The following is a 22,448-nucleotide window of genomic DNA, read 5'->3' as shown; positions in this document are numbered from 1 at the left end:
CAGAACCACTGGGTCATTCTAGACGACACTCAAGCCTCTTCTGCTGCCACGTTATAAATTGCTAGTAAAACATGGCACTGGAAATTAAACAACCCTCCTTTTTACTACTAATTTAAAACCTACCAGTCACTACACGGCTGACAGATGTAACTATCCTGCTGTCCTCCACCTCCAGTTGAGTGCTGCACCCACCTACATCTTGCAGTCAGTGATATGCCCTCTGCAGGCACGGCCTATCACCTAATGCCATAGCAGCGAAGCAGACAGTTGCCCTTCCCAACGATTAAGAGGCGAAGCCAGCAGCCGGTGCAGGGGCGCTACGCAGCGAGCCAGCGCAGCGCAACGCGGCCTGCCCTTCCGCCGCAGGCCTCGACCCCCTCGCAAACGGCTTGTTCTCCTCCCGGAACGACTTCCTCAAGGGCCGGGCCGGGCCGCCGCCGCGGCGCAGGGCTTCTCCGGGCAGCGCCAAGGCGCCGCGGGCGGCCGGGCCGGACCCCCGGATCCCCCGGGCCGGGCCAGGCCCGCGCGCTGCGGCCAGGGCGGCGCTGGGGGCCGCGGCAGGGGAGGGGGCAGGGAGCGGACGCGGAGCCTCCTCCCGGGCTGCTCTTCCGCGGCCGGACGGAGAGCGGCACTGTGTCCCCGCGGCGCACGCTCCGCCGGAGCCTCCCCCTCTCCCCGGCCGCCGCCGCCGCCGAGTGGCTCCCGGTCGCTGCCCCTCCCCGAGCGGCGGCCGCCGCCGCCAGAAGCGCCGAGCCGAGGCCTGGAGGCGCGGCGAGAGGTAAAGCCGGCCGGGTCTGGCGAGCAGCGGCGGGAGCCGGGGAGGAGCCTCGCCCCCCCCCGCCAGGGCCGGGCGAGGCGGCCGCGCGGGGCAGCGAGGCCTAGCGCGCGGCCCGCGCTGCCGGCGGCGGCCTCCGCTATGGCGGCCGGCGGCCTCCTGCGCCGGGGGGGCGCGCTGCGGCTCCTCGGCCGCGTCCTCGGGGCCCGCGGCGCCCCACGGCGGTGGCGGCCCCCGGCCGCGCCCCCCGCAGCGCGGCGAGCCCGGGCGGCGCCGGGAGGCCAGTGGCGGCGTCAGAGAGGGGAGTCGCCGCCGGGCGGGGAGGGAGCGGGGCGGGCGCTGCCGCCGCCGAGGGGCTCGGCCCGGGGGCCGGGCTGCTCCCCGCCAGCCGCCAGCCTCGGCCGCGATGGGGCCCGGCGCGGGACGCCGTTAGCGGCGGGGGCCGCTGCCGCCCAACGGCGCCGCAGGAGCGCGGCCCGGCCCTGCCCTGCCCTGGGCTGCGGCCTCGCGCGATCCCGGCGACCTGTTGCGGGCGCCCGGCCCGTCTCTCGGAAACACCCGAGCTGCCCCCCGCCGCCGCCGCCGCCGCCTCTTCCTCCTCCTCCTCCCCAGCGGCCTCCGGGGGGCCGGTTCCCGCCCGGCGGCACCGGCAGCCCCGCAGCCTGTTGCGGGAAGAGCCGTAGCCCTGAGACGCGGGGAGAGGTGGCCCCGCTCCCCGGGCCGAGCACCGTGCCCGTGTCAAAAACGTTCCTCCGAGAGTAGAGCCCAGTGAGACAAACCAGCCGTACGGGAAGCTTCATTCAGAGTGAAATAGCGCTTTAAGGCCTTATTTTGAACAGTCCAAAACTGCTGGAAGAAGCACATTTACAAAGTGGTTGTTCAAGCTGCAGTCTGTGTAGCACAGTGTTCCCGCACGCTTTGGGTCATAAGGTCGTTGGGGGCTCGGAGGATCCTGACTTAAAAGGAGAGGGAAGTAGTACTGTTCTTCAGCATACTCCTTAACTCGTGCTCTGGACTAACGAGAACAAGTCCAACGCTGGCTCTTAGAGCATTTTAGAGTCTGGACAAGGTTTAGTATGCTGCTTAAATCTTGTGAGGTTTTTGGTGGGACCTCACGGTTAAAAGATGACAGTAATTCGTAGAGAACTTCCACACAAATCCTACACGAGTTGTTTGGAGAAGGTTTCGGGTGAAGCAAAAGAACAAAGATGGTGATGAAGTTGCTTTTCATCCATTTCACCTCACTGAGTGGCAAATCCTCGCTGCAGGGTTGGCCACAGAAGTAAAAGCTTTGTATAATATGACTTCAGATATGGTCAGAGAGCATAACCTTAGCATATAAACCAGAAGCAAATTAAAGAGTAGCAGAGAAATCTGAAGTATTTGAAATCATGACAGTGTTAGTCCCTGGTTTACTTGGGGTGTAGTCACCATTACTAGGGCAGGGCCAGCTTGTGTCATGTGTTTGTAAAGCTTTCAAGTTGCAGTAGTCTTGCTGTAGGTTATACCCGTGTGTGGAGCCTACAAAGGAAATCCAACAGCATCAAAGCACATCTTAAGAGTGCTTTCATTCCTTCTTCATAGGCTTTCTCCTTTTGTGATCTTTTTTTAGTGTGATATTTTCCAGTGCTTTTCATGCCCTTGTTTCCACTGGATTTCTTTATGAACGCTCCTGCTATTGTATTAACCCTAGTACATTTCACCTAAGGAAGGTGCTAATGTGGGAGAAAAGCTGGATTCTTCCAGTGTTACAAATGCAAAAGTGCAATAGTATGTGACAAAAATGTTAGCCTAGGTGTGGTTTTAGGGAACATCTATGGCATATTTACAGCTGATTCACTGTGTGGTGTAAGTGGATCGTTAGCTGTGACCTTGTCCAGTTTGCAAAAGAGAATTATGTTGTCTTGGATTACTGTCTGAAGATGTCAAAATAGGGATGCAGGATGATTTTAGTTCTGAGGTGTGTCATGGCTTGTTGTCTTTGACTCCCACCCATGTGCTGATCTGGAGTCTGTATTAAATGGCTGAAATAATCAGTCACATTTCTATTTTAAATAGATTTCTGTGTGTATTTAGCTCTGGTAAAAGTTCTAGATTATTAATCCTGGGCTTTAGAAAGTTGCTGCCTTTGTCTAAACAAGTAGGTTTTGCTACCATAAAAATGTCAGTAGGGCCATTAATGCATCATGTTACACTGCCTCTCAGAATTAAATAAGGCCATGTTTTCCCCTGAATCCCGCTGTGCTTGTGGAAGAGGTTAAGTTCTCCAGCTGTTTCTTCTCATGACTCCACTGGGGATTTTGATCTACCAGCAGGATGGTTTATATAAATGATCCACATTCCATCTCAAAAAATCTGTTAGTTCAAACCACCATTTACAGCTATTTAAATTGACCTGGCTGACCTTTTTTTAATTTTTTTTTAAAGTCATGTGAGGTAAACTCATGTGTATTGCTTTCTGGACGTAATTTGATAGGATTAAGTCTTTATCAAGTATGTATTTGCAGTTTTTGGAGGCAGTACCCTTTTTCATTGATACACCTGGATCTGGATGAGATCATCTATCTGTGGTTTACATGAAGATTCTTTTCTTTTTTTAATGTCATAGCTGTGCATGTGTTACGCTCAACTAGCCTAGCAGCGTCAGAAATGGGAGTGAATTTAAACACATGAAGTAGATAGAATTATACTGATAGATTTGCATAATGTAGTTTCCAGCCTAGGACCTGATCTAGTGGATTTTTTTCCCCCAAATATTTAGGATTATTTTGGGAGCTATCTGCATGAATAAGCTGTCATTTCTCTTTTGCTTCCCTGATGTAGTTTGGATTCTTGCTTCTTTCTCTTTTTTTCTTTTCTTTTTTTTTTTTTTTTTGAGTTGCACTGGTATGATGCAACTTGAACCAATGTAAGTTGGGAAGTGTATTAGGTTTCACTGTAGTGTATTTTTGTATGAGAAATTACTTTGGAGTGCTGTTGTGTGTGGACCACCAGCACAGTTTACAAACTGCTTTATGTCCTTTTCCAACCTGAATCCCTGGCTTTCTGATGTGTCCTCTACTGTTCTGAGGTCACTGGTAACTAGATACCACCTTGGTGAAAAACCTGGCTTATGTTCCAGCACACATTGTGCTCTGATGCACCAGCAGTCATTTTCTTCTCATCTGTGACCTGTTCTTGCAAATGCTTTCTGCAAACCTGAATATATCTTCTTTCTGTATCTATATTTGGGCCTGTGCTGAAGTCCAAAGGTTTCTCATGCTTCAGCTTCATCCTAGTGTGCAACAAACCTTCATTTGGAGTTACCAGAACTGGGAATTATGAGAAACTTGTCACAAGTCAAAGATATGGTGGCTGTGGATCACCAGAGTGCAGTCTTGTTTGCATAACAGACTTCTGAAGGACTTGAAACAGACCTTCAGGTAGGAAAAGAATATGCTGCAGAAAGTTGGCTGGACAGTGCTAGCCTTGAGTCATTCTGTGTAGCAAACACAAGAGGAGACTGTAGAGCAGAGAAGGCTTCATATGTAGAAGTGCCTGAACCAGGACCTGGTCACATAGCAGAAGCCCTGCTAGGTGTCTGCGTAGGTCTGGAGATTCGTGCTCTGGAGTCTGAGTCGTCAGGAGCCAGCTCCCTTCAGCTCCCAGCCACGTTTAGAGTTCCAGCAGCAGCAAGATGAAGTAGGCAAGCTTGTCTTCATTTGCATCAACAACTAAAGCAAGCCAAGATTTGGGCAAGTAGAGTTTGTATTTATTGCCAGTGCTGACTGCTGCCAACACAGAAAATTCTAAATAAATATCTTTCATATATTCCACTTTTTCTTCCTCCATCAGACCACCTGCCTCTTTATGCCTGTAATAGTAACCATCACCTGTGGTCTCCAGTAATACTCCTCTTTTTCCAATATTATCCCATTCTGATGGAGCGACTGCTCACCCTTGCTGCCATGTACTTGCTGCCGTGCTCTTGCTGATCCTCCAGGTACTAAAATAAATGCTCACCCATTAGCCGGGTCCCAGTCACAGCAAATTAAAAAAATGTATATCCTAATGAGAAAGAGGAAACAGCAGTACAGCAGAATACAGCAGTATTAAAATTAACCTCATTAGGAAAATCTTGCTCAGCTTTATGTTGTTATTTTTTCCTTTTTTTAATCAGCTTCGAACATTTTGTGCTTTAAACTATTTCTTAGCTTCTCTGCTAGATCGTCTGGAGTTGCAGTTTGTAAAAGACTACAAACTACAATGCTTCAGAGACACAGCAGATCTTGAATTACAGGTACAGGCGCTGCTGTTCAGAGAAGGGTCCAAATGTACATCTGGAGAAGATGCGAAAGGCCGTTCCGTTTTGCTGACTGCTCTGACAGAGCTCTCATTTTACAGAGAGGTGTTACCTTTATTCACTCCCTTTGAACCTGGCTTTTGGATAGAGCCTCTGGAAACACAGTGTGAGCAAGCCACAGCTCTGCTGGGCAGGAATTCTCTTTTCTCTTTGCAAATATCTCTTGCTCTTGCTGTTTATAACATGGAGCAGAAATACAGTTTTAGGCAGTAGTACTAACTGCAGGTGTTAACTACAGCAATACTGACATAACCGTAGTCTGATCTCATTAGTGCCAGCTTTCTGCCTTGCTCTGGGGGCTAGGCTAGTGTCACCGCAAAGCAGCAGAGCTGTGTGGAACCCGCACCGGGGGGCTGCCGTGGTGCTCCGAGGCCTCGTGGAAACGTTCCCTCTTTTAAAGAGTCCGAAGGGCGGATAACCCTTGCTACAGAGTACTAGAGCAGGACTTTGAGCTGTAGGGAGGCTACCAAAGAGTGTAGGAGGGAAGCTGTGAAAGGACTTGCTGTCTCTAGGCTCCCCTAAGGCTGGAAAGAAATACTGCAGATACTGTCCTCAGCTTCTTTTGGCAAAACAAGCCTTTCCACCTAGACAAAGAAAATAGCTGCCTATTGCTTTTCTAGCCCATCAGGCTGCATATCTGCAGCCTCCAGAAGCCCAAGGCCACCCATGTTTCCTATGTCCCAAGCTCTGCCCTTCTGTACACAGCAAAAAGGAGGGCATTTGGAGTCCTTGTGGGGGCATTTAGCAAATCACGGGAGGAATACAAATGCGTGGTGGGAATACCTTAAGGAAAGGGATAGCTCATAGAAAACCTATCTGGCTTACAGAACAGCTAGGGGTGAGAGTGCTCCACTATGGTTCTAGTTTCTTCTGAAAAAAATCCGGCAATGGGAGTAAGAACAGTGAAAGAGGAGCACAAAAGCAGTAGTTCTTAACAAGCAGAGCCTGCTGCCGGAGGATGCACTTCCCGGTTGCCGTGTGTATCCCGTCTTTCCCCAGCCTGCCTGCCTGCTTTAATCGTGCAGTTGGCAGGAGATTGGCCTGTCTTTGAGAGCGAGCCTTTCTGGGAGCTGGTACTCACCTGGAGGGAGCGCCTCTAAGAAAAGCAGCTTCCCAGCTTGAAAGGAAACCGCATGATGTGGAGTTTGACGGTTCCTGTCACCTGTCGGGCAGCAGCCGAGTGCCACTGCGGGTTAACCTCCGGTGCTCTCGAGAGCCTCTGAGCCTTTCCTAGCCAGCAGGGCTTTTCTCTCTCCCTGAAGACTGTATTTACCTCCTAATCACGTGCTTCGGACCTGTTTGTGCTGTTTTTGCATTCTTGAACTTTGTACTTGATGGGCAAAGTTTTTGTTTCTTACTCAAAGCAAGTTTTCTGTTACCACGAAAGAATGCATCTGTGGTACAGGCCGTGCACAAGGCTTAAAAATCACAGAAGTGGGGTGGGGGGAAAACCCCCAAGCAGAGCGAATTACATAAAGCAAGTATATCGAGATAAGCGAGTCAGTGTCTTGCACTTTAGAAGAATTTTATTTAAAAAACAGGACCTTAGTTAAAACTGCTGAAATAGAAAAAGCCCTGTGAACAATCAGCGAAAATAATGCTGAGTGGGAGAAGGCAAAGAGCAGAGAAGATGCTTTGAGTGCTTTTCAAAGTGCTTTGTCTCTAGCTGGGCATAGATTTTCATATTAAATGACAAATTGTGCAAGTAGCCTGTTGTGTTACTAACTGCGAACAGAAATGAAAAAATGCAAAAGGGACCCAAACTGTCTCTGTTGCTACTCTTAGGCTTATTTAGGAAAAATCTGCTGGGAGGCATTTCCTTTTTCTTCTTCCTTTCTTTACCTTGTGGTTTTTAGAGCAGGGACTTGAACCAAAATGCAAACCTTCTTGTTGTATGAATAGAACTAGAGAATACAGTGATTGGGTCCCAGTTTGGTTTTGGTTAGCTGCTGTTATGTCTGTGCTTCTATTTAAATACTTGCTTGTTTTGTTCCATTGGTAAGACTTAAAAAAAAAAAACATGGGAACAAGTCTGGAAATAACCTTTGTATTTTCATGCATTTGTTACACAGTCCAATTCAGAAAGCAGAAATTTAAGTAGAGGAAAGAATGCAGTGTTACACTGCTATCAGTTACGCTTTAGCCTTGTCTTCCTGTCCTGGACTGAATTTATATTTCAGAGTTAAAACTCTCTGTAAAATTGCTGAATGGCTCTTCAGTCTCTCCTTTGTGGTTTTGGCAGTTTTGTGCAGCCATGGTGCAGCCACGTGCTTGAGAGGGGGGTGAACAGTGTTCTCTGCCTGCAGCCTGTCCTTCATTTTGTAAATTTAGATCCTCTTTGTAAAGTTCTTGCTTATATTAGATGGTCCGTATGTTTTGATCACTGTTCTTAATGCTTTGGAGAAACGGAATGTGATTAGGTGCAACGCTGGAGGCAGGTTTCTTTATTTCTTCAGAAGATTCCTTTAAAGAAACTGGGCCATCAACCGGCTGTTTTAGGAGTATGTCAGAATATTTGTTTACATTTCTGTTTCTGGTATAGGTGTGTATCTTCATCGTTTTTTCTTTTAAATTGATTTTAATTTGTTTGAAAGCATCATTCCAGTGTGCACACATATTAACCTAGAGCTCAGAGTCCTAATAGCAGAGTAAAGTCAGGCTTTGAATGCATCTAACTTATCACCATTGTGGACACAGTAGTTTAGGACTTTTCAGCTGCTTTAATGAACAGAGGTGTAGTTTTCTAGCATAATTATTCTAGCATTAATAATTAGTGATTTATCAGTAAGTAATATATTCTGATTTTAATGTACCAGGATTTCTTTGCCCAATTCCCCATATGATGGAATGAATCTTTTCGTGACCAGCATGGATATGAGAACATTTTCAAGATGGTTAAGGATTGCGACGAGGAACAAAGTGAAAGAACAAGTGAGGAAACATTTTTATTACCAATTCATTCTGTTATCATTATGTTGTTTCTTTGCCTGATATAGGTCAACTTTTTGCGTAAGAAATCCATAGATGAAATCAGGTAGATATCCTTAGCAAAGCTTACACCTGAGCACAACTTGGCGTGCTAGCTAATTTGTGGGTAAAGTGTTAGTGTGCTCAATCTATTTAAAATTTATATGTATTGCTCAGTGTTAAAACTTTGCCTAAAGTTACATGGTCCATGAACAAACAATCAATTTTAATTTGTATTCTGCTAATTTCTTTGTCAGGAGGGAGCATCCACTTCTATTGACATCTAATTTATATGTTCGACAGTATGGTTTCCTGACAGAAGAGTGCATTATATTTTTTAACTGCAAAATCTTTAATAAATGTGCCATCAGTGCTGGTTTTCAAAAGATGAAAAGGGACCCACTGCGGGGCAACTCAATGAAGCTCAAAATGTAAGTTCTATACCATTATTATTTTATTTGAATTACAAATACAGATTTTTTTCAGTCTCTAGAATGTCAGTGTGCTTCTGAAGCCAGAAGATGGAGATAAATGTTACATGATATTTTATGTAGTTTGAAATTCAAAAATTGGGTAAAATACTCTTTTATATGTATGCAGTTATATTCTGTAAATTGCTCAGAGAAATTTATATATAAATCAGGCAACTTTGGTCATATTGGTTGAAAGTTACATTAGGTCATGGTTGGAGTTTGATGGCTTGTTTGTCATTTGAACTTGATCATAGTCAAACTAGCAACTCCCTGTGCTGCTGAATGCTTTTAGTAAATCTTGAGGAGTGCTCAGAATATGTTTATGGTCTGTTTCTTTCAATAATAAGTTCTCCTAATGACATATATGTGTTTGTAGGGTTGTGGGGATTTTTTTACTTAGATTTTTGTTTAAGTGGTTTTAAGCATTTTTAATTCTTTGGTTTATGTGTCAAGGAAAGATTCTACTTCAAGCTTTTCTAAGGAAAACTTACAATTGCCTTTACCTAAAGTTTAAGTAAAGTTACAATTAGCTTCACCTGTGCTTGAGCATGGATTTTACCTTGCAATGTTTTCTCTACCTAAGAAGAAACTACCTATTACAAACAGTGTTTCTATTTCCTCAGCCCTTACCTAGGTGTCTCTCACCTGCATTGAAGGAAAGGACTTCAGCAGTTTAAATGTGATTGCCAGATGTGATTGCCACTTGGCTGGAAACTACCTTTAGTGCAGCTGGTGGAGAGAAAGCTTATTGTCTGGTATAGCAGTACCAACCTTGTTTGTTAATAGCTGAAGTTATAGCTAAGTTGTCATCCTCCAGAAGTTAATGTTTTTCTTTGAATGTGTTCAGGCCAAACCCTATAAGCATACTACTAGTACCAACACTTGTTTAAATTGAATTGCCGATCATTTTGTTTTACAAACAGTTTCCATAAGATTTTAAGTATTGGCTTGGGCCTGATGTTGTGAGCAGAATACTGCTATGCAAAATGGCTGGCATCTTCCCTGCTCTCCTGAATTGCTGCTTTCTGCAGTAGCAAGCCAGAACGTGGTGGGCCTCTAGACAAGGATTAAGTTTTTTTCATAAAACATTTCATAGTCATTGTCTTTCACTAAGACAATAACTTTACTCGCCTTTGTTTTGTCAGGAAGGCTGGTATGATATTATTTTAATATATGTGTTTGTTTAACTGATCCCTTCTAATGGTCGCTGAAGTGCAGAATAGCATGTTGAAAGCATGTTTAGGCTCTTTATTGTATGAGAAGTCTGACCAGCTACTTTGTATTAATTTCTTCTATGGACAACTGTATTAATGAAAATAAAATGGATCTTTTTGGAACATGTGTCTGCAAGGGAATTCCTTTGCAATCGTTACAGTGATGTAAATTCACTCCCTGCCTTACGGGAGAATTTTCTTACGTACTTTCCCTAGACTATAATGGGCAGTCAATTAGGTTATCAATTTTAGAATCAGAGTGCAAAAAATGGAGAGAGAGGGGGAAAAAAGCTTAGATATTTTTCCTCTGATGTGTAATTGACAGACACTTTGCATTTATTAATTTATTAACATTGGTCTTTTTTTTTCTTTTCTCGTAGGGAATTATGAACACAGTCTTAAAGCTAGTTTTCGAAACTGTTGTTTTTCTTTTCACTGGAAAGGAAAGCTGAATGTGGTTAGTAAGATGCTGGGATAGCGACTTGAGCTTTTCATCCATCCCCTTGCTATGCGAGGCAGGCCCACTTCACTATGCGCTATTGTTCTGTCTGTGAAACAGAAGAGAAAAAGGTGTTGTATTGGGTCGATGAGGCTGATGCTTGTCTTTTTTGTAGTGATTGGCTTGCTTGTAATGGCTGCTGATCCCTGGCTATATGTTTCCATTCCTGACAATGTCTGTGCTTTGTCCATCCAGCTCCTTAGGGGTAGCAGTGCTAAAACAGGCCATATCTTAAAGTCATAATCTGCACATAAAAATAAACTCTGGCCACCTAGAAAGTTTGCTGATGTTAAAGCATCCTGAGCTGATAAGTCTTCTGCTTTTTCTTTTCCAGGTTGTTAAAACTTGAAAGTCATTTTATAGAGGATGCCAGTCTCTTTATATCTCTTTTCTTCTTCAGAATGCTTGGTTAAGAGGTAATTTTCGTGCAAGAAGATTTTTGTACATACACTTGCTTGTAGTTGAACTACATTGGGAGAAGATCCTTACCATCAGGAGATGTGTAGTTTTGAAGAAGAGTGGGGAGATGCTTGTGGTTTTCTCTGTTAATTTTTTTTTTTTTTTTTTTTTAAAGGTGAAGTTGACAGTGCCACCGGAGTATTGCTTTTCATCAGTGCTGAAATGAAACAGCTGTTTGCTTTAATTGGATGTGTGTAGAACGGTGGTACCCAGAATTGGCTAGTGAACCTCTGAGTATATTGCAGCCTCTGGCTAATTGTCTAGAATTCCATTTCAGTGTGTTCAGCATAGCCCTGCTTTTCTAAATTGTTATGGTATTACAACTGCCTTTTAATCTTGGGAAAAAATCTCATTTGTGGCTAACTACAGACTGATTCATATTATATTATATTATTCAGAACCTACAGATGTGGCTGACCTGCAAGTTTGGCTGTTGAAGCAGCCTCGACTCTTAGATTATTGAAAATTATTTCTGTTTTCTTAGTAAACTAATTTTCCAAAAGAGAAATTTGAATATCTGAAAATACAAGCCCCTAGTTAATGTCCTCTTTAAAGTTCAGGACATGCTCTTAAAAGCAAGTGAATAATTTTTCCTTTCAGTTGAGTATATTAGCATTATCTCTCATGTAATAAAAATTGACAGTATAATAACAGTGCAGTGTGCTTTATGTGGTCACAGGCTTCTATTTTTTTATGCTTTCATTGTGCTTGGTAATATCTACAGAGATCTTGCCCAGGAATCTGTCTTGGAATTACACTTGACAATATGGTGGTAAACAAAGGCACTTCCATCAAAATATCTGTCAGCAATGGTGACCATGGTAAATACCTTATTTAAAAAGAAATCATGGGCAATGCTGATCTATCATTTTGATAGGTTTAACAATTAACAGAATTTTGCTAAGACTTTAAAGATCAAACAAGGGGACAGTGTTGATCTATGCTGTGACCTGGATGTAGTGCAAGTCAGAAGGCGTTGACCTATGTGCAAATTCTGAGGTGACTGCTGTTTTTTCTGCCCACTAAGGCTTCACTGAATTGTTTACTTCTGGCTGCTTTGTAGTCTACATGTTTCTTTTCAGAATCTAGGAGTTTTTCAAAATTATCCAGGCAGTGGGTCAAAGAACTTATTTTTTTCAAAATTATGAAAAGCACATTCTTATTTTGATACCTGTTCTTTTATTAGGGGCAAAGCAAACTTCGGTTCAGAAATGGCTGTCCAAGAAAATAAAGGAAGAGTTCTAAACTGAGCAGTCAACTTGCAATAAAATATGTTCTATAGCAAAAAATTGCGAGTTTAAGAATATTTTGTTTTCTGAACTAAAGAGAAAAGTAATAATATACATTTTGAAGAATTTTTTAATCTGCAGAAGGAAAAGTTGATTTTGGAAAACCAGAGGTAACATTTCAAGTAAAGCAGGGAGGAAAAACAGATGTGGATCTATTTCTTAAATACCTACTTGATCTAAATCTCCATGTTTATTTCAGCCTTTTCCTCAATAATATATTGGATAAAAGGTTAAGAGATGTGGAACCAGCAAGAAGTCTAACACTTAAAATTTGCATTTATTAGATTTTTTTTTAATTCTAATAAATTAAAAACCTTTACCTTTTTACTGTGATTTTTCTGTTGTGTTTTTCTTATTTCCCTGTAATAATATTAAAGATTTGTAGTAATGCATTTCTGAGATTTTTAGGTCTCAGGATCACTTCAGCAGAAACTTAGCTTGAAATCAAGAATTATGATAATTGCTGATACAAGTAGACTCTTTTCCTTTAAAACACAGTATTCTTTGTAGCATGTTAACAATAAGAAAAATAAAATGTTGGTGGATTTGGAGTGGCATACAATGATGAGGAAGGTGATAGTGAGTATGTGATTAGTTGCAATAAACAGTTTAGGCCTCAATAATACTGAAGTAATGCAGTGTAATTTGTTGATTTAGATTCAGGCAGACTTAAGTGTGTGGATTTGTTAGTTTATTATTTATCTTAATGTGTAATGGGATATACAGTCCAATGTACATAGTACCTGGGAAAGGAAAATATTTTAGTGAAGTAAGAAAATCAGTTATTAAAAGACCTAGCTAAAGAGGATGTTGCTTAGCAGCGGTTCCTTACGGGATTGGTTTTTTTATAAGGGACTTGGATTGAAATGTTAGCAGCACTTGGAATATTCTGGTTAAAATCTCTTGCAGTTTAGTAACATCAAGGTGTGTGAATAGCTTCTCCCTTGCAGGATCTTTCCTTTGTCACTGAACCTTTTATAGTGGAGAAGAATCACATTTTTAAGCTCTGACACATTTTACTTGAAGTTATGTCTCAACCTGTTTTATGGGCTGGAGGATGAATCAAAGGAATAGGAGTTTGATATCCATGACTTGCTGTAACTTTGTTTCTCTCTCTTTTTTTTTTTTAATTGTTTTGTTGAAGTACTTTGTGACAGTAAAGAATAGTATAATTTGTTTCCCAGACTGTTGTTCTACAAGTAAACATGCTGACTTTCATTCAGATAATTGAAGTGGAGCTAATCAAAGATTAACCAAAAAAAAAGTGTAATTAAAAAATGTAGTTCCAATTGGCCCAAATCAGTCTGGCTAGCTAGCATCTTCCACTTTTGTCTCTCCTTTATTTTTGGAACTCTGCCTCGTCCTTTTCCTGTGCGTTGCTTTGCTTCTGTCATGTATTTCATTCTTCCTTAACCTCTTCATTGTTTGATATCTGTCTCATCTACCTAAGGTCCAAATACATATGGTAGAAACTCCTGGGATCCTGGAGTTGTCTGTTTTTCTTATTAAAAAAAAAAACAAAACTATGACTTGGGAGTGTAAGAGTCCACCTCTTTGTAAATGATGCTTCTCATAGTTACTAGAAGAGATTGCTAGAGAATAGCAGAAAAGTGCTGTCAGAATCTCATGTTGATCTGGCATTGCCATTTGCGTGCCAGTGATCCAGGGAGGGAAGGACTGCTTAGTGCTGGCATGGATTTATCTGTACATGTTAAATTGTTCATCACTGGCAGAATAAACATTATATAGAAGCAGGCATTTTGTCCTATTCAGTAATTGTTATCAACAGACAGTCTTCACTGTAATTCAGACTTCAGATTCTCTCACTTACCAAAGTTTGTCAGTCTACTGAATAGTTCTTTGTAAAAGTTAATAATGGTTTTAGTATTATGAGCTTCACTAGAACACAGCAGAGCTCTGGTTTTATTTAATATGAAGGAAAAAACCATACTGTTTGTTTATACTTCAATAAGTAATTGCTTTCCTTTTCTGTGCAGAGGTAGTGTAATAACTGCAGTGATTCCAGATGCTGTGATACCAAATTAGATTAACTAAGAGTATTCAAAGGTTTTAGGGAAGAAGTGGGGGAGGAGGGCAGAAGCCTCTTCCCACTTCATGATTCTCACTTCATGATTCCCACTTCAACCTCTAAAACGTTTTCAGCAACTAAGCCCCCAGAATCACAGAATTGTTGAGGTTGGAAGGTGCTTCTGGAGATCACCTAGTCCAACCCGCTACTCAAAGAAGTGTCAGCTAGAGAAGTGTGTGCAGTCGTGTTTTGAATATCTCCGACAGTGACTCCAGAACCTCTGGGCAATCTGTGCCAGTGTTTGAAGACGGAACAATTTCAATTGTTTACTTTTAGAAATACCAGAAATGGGAAAAACAGTCGTGTTTTGGAAGAGTTATGGATGATTTGGAGATGTTTGTTATGTTTTCCAGTACTTTTGTAAAAGGAGCAAAGGTTCTGAATTTTTAACAATATAAGGTTTTTTGTAATGTTAACTCATCATCAGTAGGTGTTAATAGAAAAGTGTTTTGAAGTGTCTGCCTTGTATCACTTCTCTCACTTTTCTGGACTTTATAAACTCCATTTTATTTGTTTTACTTTCCAGATATAGGTTGAATATCAAGTTAGGTGGAAAATAAGGCTGCTATTTTGCTGCCAACCATTTGAAAGAAGAAGGCAGCCTCCTACAGAATGCTTTTCTGGATACCTATGGATTTTTTTGGAACTTTTTGTTATCTTAAGAGGAGACATGTGGAAATGTGACTGTGTATCTTGTAAAAATTTCTCCATTCTCTTCCTTCTAGGTCTGCCATTTCTGATGTGCCCTTCCTGGTTAGGACAGGTTTCTTGTGATTTCTAAGCTTGGTACTGTCAAACTCAGGTGGATAAACTAAAACGAAGACAAGCTGATTTTGGAAAACAAAATGCCACGGAAAAGGAAAACTGGTGGGAGTCCCTCTTTGAAAAATGGGAATTTTGACAGAACTGCTGTTGCTGTATCCCCTCAAGGAGATCCAAGACCTTCAGTATCGCAAGCAATCTACAGTGTCAATAAGGAAGAGCTCTTCAATAGCATGTCAGAAATGTTTTCTGATCTGGATCCTAGTGTGGTTTATATGGTTTTATCTGAATGTGATTTTAAAGGTAAATAAAATACAGTTGGCGTTACAGTTTTTTTGCATACGCAGATAGCTCTTAAATAGGGCAACTCCAAAAAACTTGGTGTGGGAGTTGCAAACATATTTGCCAGTTTAGCTTTTAAAGAGTAGGTGAGTCATAATATTTTGAAATTTTATACCTCTTCCCATGCAAGATTCTCCCGAGTTTGACAACATTTCCGTGAGGCTGGTGAGTCGCAGTAGCAGTGTGCTCTGTAAATGTAGACACAATTTAGGTGGCTTGTTCTGTGACACAGAGCAGGCAGAGGCAGAGTTGTGAAGAGTATCCAGTTTTTCCAGTTAGTTTCTGTGCCATATCAGTTAGATGCAGAAACTTTCTCCTAGAAGGGTGTATTAAATCCTGCATCACAATTTCTTAAGGCAACAGTACGCAGTGTATGGTCCTGGCAGCTTTTGCTTAAATGTCTGAGTTGTTCTTTTGTTTGACTTTGTTTTTCACCATCATCTTGTGATTTCCACTGAGGATTAGTTTTTGCAGGATAAATTCTGTTTGTCATGTCAGTTCTCTGCAGCCTTGCTTGAACTGTGTTTCTCCCCCTGCGGTCTGCCAAATTACTTACCCACTTCTGGTGGTCTCTTCGTTTATGTGTCTGTGTCCACTCCTCCTGATCCTTTTGTGGTTTTGCAATCGTCTTATATATGAGGTCATTAACCTATAATAAAATAATGGCTGACATACTGGATAGCAACATCTGAGGAGTTATTATGGGGAAAGAATAAATTATAGGTGGAACATTTTAATCAATCTGTAGCCACATGATCAGCTGTGATTAGTTAAGATTTTTCTAAGGATATTTTCAAAGAAGCCAGAGATTGGAATTTCTCCTATGTGTGAAAGCTAGGTAGCCATTAAAAGGGCTGCTTTTATTACTGTTTTTAGCTTACCTAAATTGTTCAGAGTTTAAAACTTAACAGCTTTCTCATGTTGTTTGGTGCTGTGATTTTTTTTTACTGCTTTTTTGAATTGGAATTGGTGGAATTTTTGATTCATGCCTTGAAGTCCAATAAGATCTACTTTTATCAAAATAATAGCTTTATCTAGAACTTTATTGGAGAGCTCAGTGGATATCCGTCTACCTGTCAAGGGATGTCCTATTGTAACTTTAGCATGCATGTTATTTACTTTGGCTTGTGGAAATAAGTCTGAGTTCATTATTGTGTTGTCCTTTTAAAATAGGGGAAAAATTGAAAGATAAGCATTGTCTTCGCATGAGTAATAATAGGTAGTCTTGTATAACAGACAAGGTGGAAAGATTTGGAAAAAAAAAAAAAAAAGGAACACTGATACTGCTGTGCAAAGAGAGTTGTACTTTAAAGAACTTATCTTTTTTGCTGCATTGTCCTTCGGAAAAACAGAAACTTAGTTTTAGGTCTCAGATGGTGCTTGTCCTGGGTTTCCATTTTGTTCAGGCTGATCAGAGGCAACCTATACTTTGTTTAGTGGCTTTACAAAGAGTTCATAGAGATACTGGTTTTTTTGAGACTACTAGTTATGACACTTTCAATTGGGCCTAGTCATAATGAAAGTAATTTTTATACTTGCATCTCTTTAATCCTTTCTTAACTGAAATGTCTTTCAGTTAATTCCACATTGTTTCTCCTATATGATATGGGTTAGGAAATAAGCATCCATTTAAACATCCAGTTCTGTGGGGTTTTTTTGTTTGTTTTGTTTTGTTTTTCCCCAGTTAAACAATATTTCTTTAGTCATTTTTATGCTTATTGGGTTACCATTTTGCAATGCGTCTGTATTCAGTTCTGTCTTTATCTCTAACGAGAAATAGGTCAAGTGGTTTGTGGAAGGTTTGTTAAAATGTGAATTGGTAAGCTGTCTGACAGTCTATTTTTTTTTAAAGTACTTCTTGATGTAAAAATTGTATTTACATCAGCTTGTGTTGCTTCAGTTGACCATTCTTTATTCTCTTTACCTTATTCAACAGTAGAAAATGCTATGGATTACCTGCTAGAGCTGTCCACCCATGCGAAAGGAGTAGCATCTCCAAAAATCTCAAGTTTTGATTCAGTAGTGTCATCAGTAGCTCTTGCTAATCAGCAGAGGTCTGTTATGAATGAAAGAGTGGGGGAAAGTACTGCAGAAGAAAATAATTCTGAAGAAACAGAAGAGGTCCTATCACATGACGTACAGCTGACTGAAGAATTGGATTCCTTAATAGAGAATGCTTTTGTGAGATACAGCTTGGGTAATGAATTGCCTAATTCTGCAAATGACCAAATCATACATAAACACTCTGTGGAACATGACAGTTTTAGTGGCTTTAATGAATTTTCTGAGTGGGAAAAACCTGATTCAGGTTGCAATGCCCTGCTATTTCCACAGCAAATGGAGACAAATAATGAGAATTTAGAAAAATTCTGCTGTTCTCAGCCACCTGTGAGTGAGCTGAGCATCTACACACAAGTTAGTTCACCAGCTGAATTGGACCCATTTGCACAGATGTTGGAAGATCCTGGTCTATCAGAAATGGGTGTTCATGATGTAGCTCCAGAAGTCTGTAAACAAGCGAATGGAGACATGTCATGTGGAAATTCTGATCAGACACAAAATACTATTTCAGACCATGAAAGTGTGACTGCTGCTTCTGATCAGTCCTCCCAGAGACCTATGGAATTTATAATAGCTGTCCCTGAAAATCCTAATGCAAAGTGCCTGGAACAGCACAAAGAGGTAATGACTGCCTGTAACAGCCACCAGAGCACTTTTCTACCAGAGATGAATGTCTCTCTTGAAAGATCTCATTTCAAAGCACCAAAACTTGTAGATTTTCAGCAATCTCAGCAGGGATATAACTTAAATTTTTCTACACCGTCATGTCAAACTCAGCAGCATTGGAATCTCATGGCTCCCCAGTTTTATCCGTCCAGTGGAAGTCACAGCTTTGTAACTCCTGTGGCTGTTAGTCCGGGCCAGTGGAGACCTGTTTCAGACTATAAGACTTTTGAAGCAAAAGGACTTTTTTTTTCCTCTCCAGTAGTTTCCAATGCCTGGGATAGCAATCCTTCTTTGAAGGTATGGGGAAATCAAGATAGAAACTCAAAATTGAACCACTCGCAAGCACAGCAGCCACCTGTTTGTCACATGATGAGAAAAAAGATGCACCTTATAGGTCAAGTACTTGTTCTTCTCAGAGGTGTTCCAGGATCAGGAAAAACATTTTTGGCAAGGTAGAACATCTATATTGTGAGCTTATAAAAGAAGTTGCTTAATTGTTTTATGGGATTTAGTGGAGGCAGAGACAGTTTTCTGACATTTGTAAATAGTTGTGTATAAACCCTGACAGGCAATCACATGGTACATGCAGCATCATGTGTAATAATAGTTGCTGAGTTGCTTGCAGCTCCTTGACCTCTAGTGGAAACTGAAATAAGAGGTGTTGGCCCTAACTTCTGTCACTGGCCTAAGGTCTGGAATGGAGTTTATGCCAGCAGAGGATTAGCGCCGTAGTATTTAGCTCTACCATGTTTTTCCAGTCCCTATCCATTTCAGGTGTTTCCTTCCAGTTAAACAGATGGAAATGTACCAAGTCTGCAAAAGCAAAAATTTTCTTTCCATGGTGGGAATTTTTTTAAGAGAATTTGTGCAAGTAGTATGTGTTGAACTGGTCAGATCAAACCCTTGTTTTTTTTCTAACTCCCAAAAGCTTTGATTGTATTTAGACTTCTGTGGCTGGCATCTGAAATACTTGGTGCAATTAAGACTGTAGACAGGTCTGTCAGAGCAAAAGTATGTCACTAGATATAGATGGAAAAATCATTCCGGTTTCTTGAAATGAGACTTCCAGGAAGCCTCTACCAGCTGTTTCCTCTATACATCTTCAACCTTTGGAGAAAGAGGAAGGGAAATGATTATAGATCATCTTTGCCCTGAGGGTTACTCTTCCCTCATGTGAAGTTGCTCCTCCGGTTCCTGGTAACCAGCCATGCCATTTCTGTGCAAGAGTCTAAATACACGCATGGGAGCAAATATGTCGGGTGGGGAGGTGAAGGGAGAAAAACTATATACCTCTTGATCTTTCACAGGGCTTTGCTTGAAGATAATCCAGGTGGAATCATTCTTAGTACTGATGATTACTTTTGTAAAAATGGACAATACCATTATGATGCCAATTGCTTAGGGGAAGCACATCACTGGAACAGGAAACGAGGTGAGGAATGAACCAGGGATTAGCTTGCTTGTTTACAGTTCGGTGTCTGAGTGCTGTTTAAAAAGCTGCCTGTCCTGTAATGCTTGTGTCACAGGATGAGCCTTTATCCCATTTTAGAATTATTTTTAATAAGTGGGAAAAGAGTATGAGCACAAGCTCGGGAGTGACCTGTCCATTGTGTGTTTTACACTTACAAATGCCCGTGTCTGTGTCAAAAGATTGTTTTTCTCCTCTGATTCTGTCACGGTATGTATTTGGGGTTGTGTCCTATTTCTGGAGTGCTAGTCTTTACCATCTCCCAAGATTTCTTCTAAGATTAAGATGAGCAATTATATATGCACATGCAATAAGTAATGAGGATGTTGATACAAATAACACTTACACAGATTTTTCGTGCTCTTAAGATTTTTTTTTCTCTTCAGCAAGAGAATTACCATTGTTAGCAGATTTAAAACAAGAACTAAGAACAAGACAAGAAATGATGAATGATGTTTTTACCAATCGGTGTATTTTTTGATGTTTTTTTCCATTAAGCTCTCCATGAAACAGCTATTTTCAAGCTTTTATTTGCTAACTTTGAACTTTCCTGCTGTCAAATTTCTAACCTGTGGAAAAATGGGTTAATAAGAATGTATGATTCAATGATAACTTTGATTGTTCAGATGCATTGTAACATAGCTGCAGAAACACGATGCTGTATCTCAAAGGTAGTGATTCTAAACATTTTATTACTGTGTATTTAAAAAAACTACAATAATTCTTTTGATTTTTTCATATTTTATACAGTTTACAGAGTGGACTAATCTTAAGACTGTTAAAAAGCCAAGAATTTTGTATGCAACAAAGAAGTCCACTTTAAGGTGATCATGTAGTTTTTTTTAGTTTAATTTACTGATTAGTCATCTTGGTGCATTTTACATCTGCATTTTCATTCCTTGATTATCATACATATGTTAATTCAGAAGTATAATGTCATATCTCAGTAGTCTTCCATGTGAGGGTGGGGGATTTCTAAAATAAAAAAGCCCTTGGAACAGAAAGATCAAGCTATGGCAAGAGTTCTTTACGCAGTGGTTAATCATTATAGATGATCTACTTGAAAAAAATTAATACCAATTAGAGAATTAGTTGAAAATGTTACATATCTACTCTATTACCAAGAAGTTAACTGTATCACATTCTTTTGTACACGTCTGTCTTTCAGCCAAAGAAGCATTTGAAAAGAGACTCTCTCCTATAATAATAGACAACACAAACATACAAGCATGGGAGATGAAGCCTTATGTTACTTTGGTTAGTATGATAATTTGAGCAATGTGAAAGGAGATTGCTGACCAGCATGAGAACATGTGTTTTAAAATGCAGTTCCCATTCTCTGTCCAGCTCGTTTCTCTTCCACGAGGGAGGATATAGCCCGGAGTCAGAAAAGTATCATATGGTATTATATTACATCATGTCATACTCTGTGCATGCCTGAGTAGTGACCTGGCCTAGTTTCCAAGTGACAAATCCAAGTGCTTTGTACTTGGAAGCAAACACGACCTTTGTAGAGGAAACTAATCTTTAAGGAATGAAGCTCAAAAATATTAGCCTTTCCACTGTTCGGTTGATAGTCTTATCCCGTATTTGACATAGAGGCAAACAAGACTGTGCTTTTGAGTTTCACAGAGCATCAAATGTACAATCAGCACTGATTAATATGAGTAATAACAAAAACAAGCTTATAATTTTGCTGATAATATACAAAGAGGAATAGAATCCAGTTTCTCTCTACACAGAGACTGTGTAGACATGCCCGTAGCATACCTGGAAGGATGAGATACTCTGCACTCTGACTTGGGAAGAGGCTGAAAAGGGATGGTATAAATAAATAAAGGGATGATATAAATAAATTTTTAAAAATCACTATGAATAGCATGGTGTGTGTGTGTGTCAGGAGTGAATGTTAACTGGAGTTACTTATTTAGATCTGGTATCTATCTGCCTGTATGTGACTGATACTTTACTGTGATCATGGTACACATTTAAGCTTACAGTAAGAGGTGTATATAAATCATATATGTACTTTGAAAAATCTCCGTTTATATAATCAGAAATGAACACTGAACAAAAATATCTTATTCCAAATATTTAATTTGTTTTGAGAAATGCAAAACCTGCTTTGTTAAAGCTCCTGTTTTTTGTATGTTGTGTGCTTTTTCATAAAGAATGGCTGATTTATCTTTGTTTTGTTTTATATCTGTTTTATTCAGGCTCAGCAGTTCAAATACAAAGTCATGTTCCGAGAGCCAGACACTTGGTGGAAGTTTAAACCAAAAGAACTTGAAAGGTAAGAATATAAAGGAAAATGTCATATTAGATTGTACATCTTTCTTGTTCTGTAAACTTGTATTTTTAAAAATGTACCGCTTAGTACAGTGGCTCATGAGGTAGTAAGAGATCAGTGAGGATTTTTGTGATAAAAAGTAGCTTTCTGATTTTATCTATTTATTTATTTTTGCATACAGTATTAACTTTTGCAGGATTCTATATAGTATTATGAGAATTTTATCCTGTCACTTTAATTGCATACAAGAAACTGATTATTATCAGTAGTGATTAGGTAATGCTTTTATGACTGCGCTTCTTTTGCATTTGAGGTACAGTGACTGCTCCTTTGGGATCCTGAAGTTGCAAAAATGATGTCAGGTTGTGTCTGTGTTTGCATCCAGGTGGTCTGTTGCCTTACTTGGAACATTTCTGCTGCCACTTAGTGTAGGGCAATCAGTACCTCATGGACTGAGAGGAACAAACCCTTGTTTGGGGGTGGATCAGCTTTGTTGCTTGCGTCTTCTTTAGCAGCACCTTTTACACTGTCTCCCATAGTACACTTAGAGCCAAGTAGGTGAGATATGAACTATCTAAGTGGATGACAAGGGAGCTGGAAAATTGGCTGGATGCCAGGTTCAGAGGGTTGTGGTCAGTTGTATAAAAACAGTCCAAGAGGAGGCTGGTGTCTCTCAGGGATGAGTACTGGAACCAGTACTATTTAATGTCTTTTTTTTTTTTTTTTTGACTTGGATGATGCTGTGACAGAGT

The 22,448-nt window shown here is 40.8% G+C and overlaps 1 protein-coding gene and 1 long non-coding RNA gene across 19 annotated transcripts in view; one reads left to right on the top strand and one right to left on the bottom strand.

Moving 5' to 3' along the window:
- Positions 1–516: 516 nt before the first annotated feature.
- Positions 517–22,448, top strand: part of N4BP2 (NEDD4 binding protein 2) — a 42,800-nt gene continuing 20,868 nt past the window's right edge. For 2 of the 17 annotated variants that reach the window (XM_064511260.1, XM_064511244.1), the window contains exons 1-10: positions 521–778; positions 7,934–8,048; positions 8,342–8,515; positions 10,152–10,341; positions 10,605–10,686; positions 10,845–15,172; positions 17,148–18,390; positions 19,246–19,370; positions 20,575–20,663; positions 21,623–21,699. In XM_064511260.1, the coding sequence (XP_064367330.1) occupies positions 14,953–15,172; positions 17,148–18,390; positions 19,246–19,370; positions 20,575–20,663; positions 21,623–21,699 (1,754 nt within the window). In that variant the 5' untranslated portion in view covers positions 521–778; positions 7,934–8,048; positions 8,342–8,515; ... (1 more) ...; positions 10,605–10,686; positions 10,845–14,952. Of the gene's footprint in view, positions 779–7,933; positions 8,049–8,341; positions 8,516–9,180; positions 9,313–10,151; positions 10,342–10,604; positions 10,687–10,844; positions 15,173–17,147; positions 18,391–19,245; positions 19,371–20,574; positions 20,664–21,622; positions 21,700–22,448 lie in introns of all 17 variants that reach the window. The other 15 variants (XM_064511253.1, XM_064511254.1, XM_064511251.1 and 12 more) reach the window with 15 other exon arrangements.
- On the bottom strand, positions 1,575–6,383 carry LOC112979470 (uncharacterized). 2 transcript variants are annotated; one of them, XR_003258179.2, is made up of 2 exons: positions 6,199–6,383; positions 1,575–4,822 (listed from the first exon to the last, which is right to left on the bottom strand). It is a non-coding gene; the product is annotated as an uncharacterized LOC112979470 (long non-coding RNA). The 2 variants fall into 2 exon arrangements; XR_010389083.1 differs by having other exon boundaries at positions 1,575–4,760.

Source organism: Dromaius novaehollandiae, chromosome 4, assembly GCF_036370855.1.
Source record: "Dromaius novaehollandiae isolate bDroNov1 chromosome 4, bDroNov1.hap1, whole genome shotgun sequence".
Taxonomy (NCBI): domain Eukaryota; kingdom Metazoa; phylum Chordata; class Aves; order Casuariiformes; family Dromaiidae; genus Dromaius; species Dromaius novaehollandiae.
This window is presented reverse-complemented; position numbering and strand designations above follow the sequence as displayed.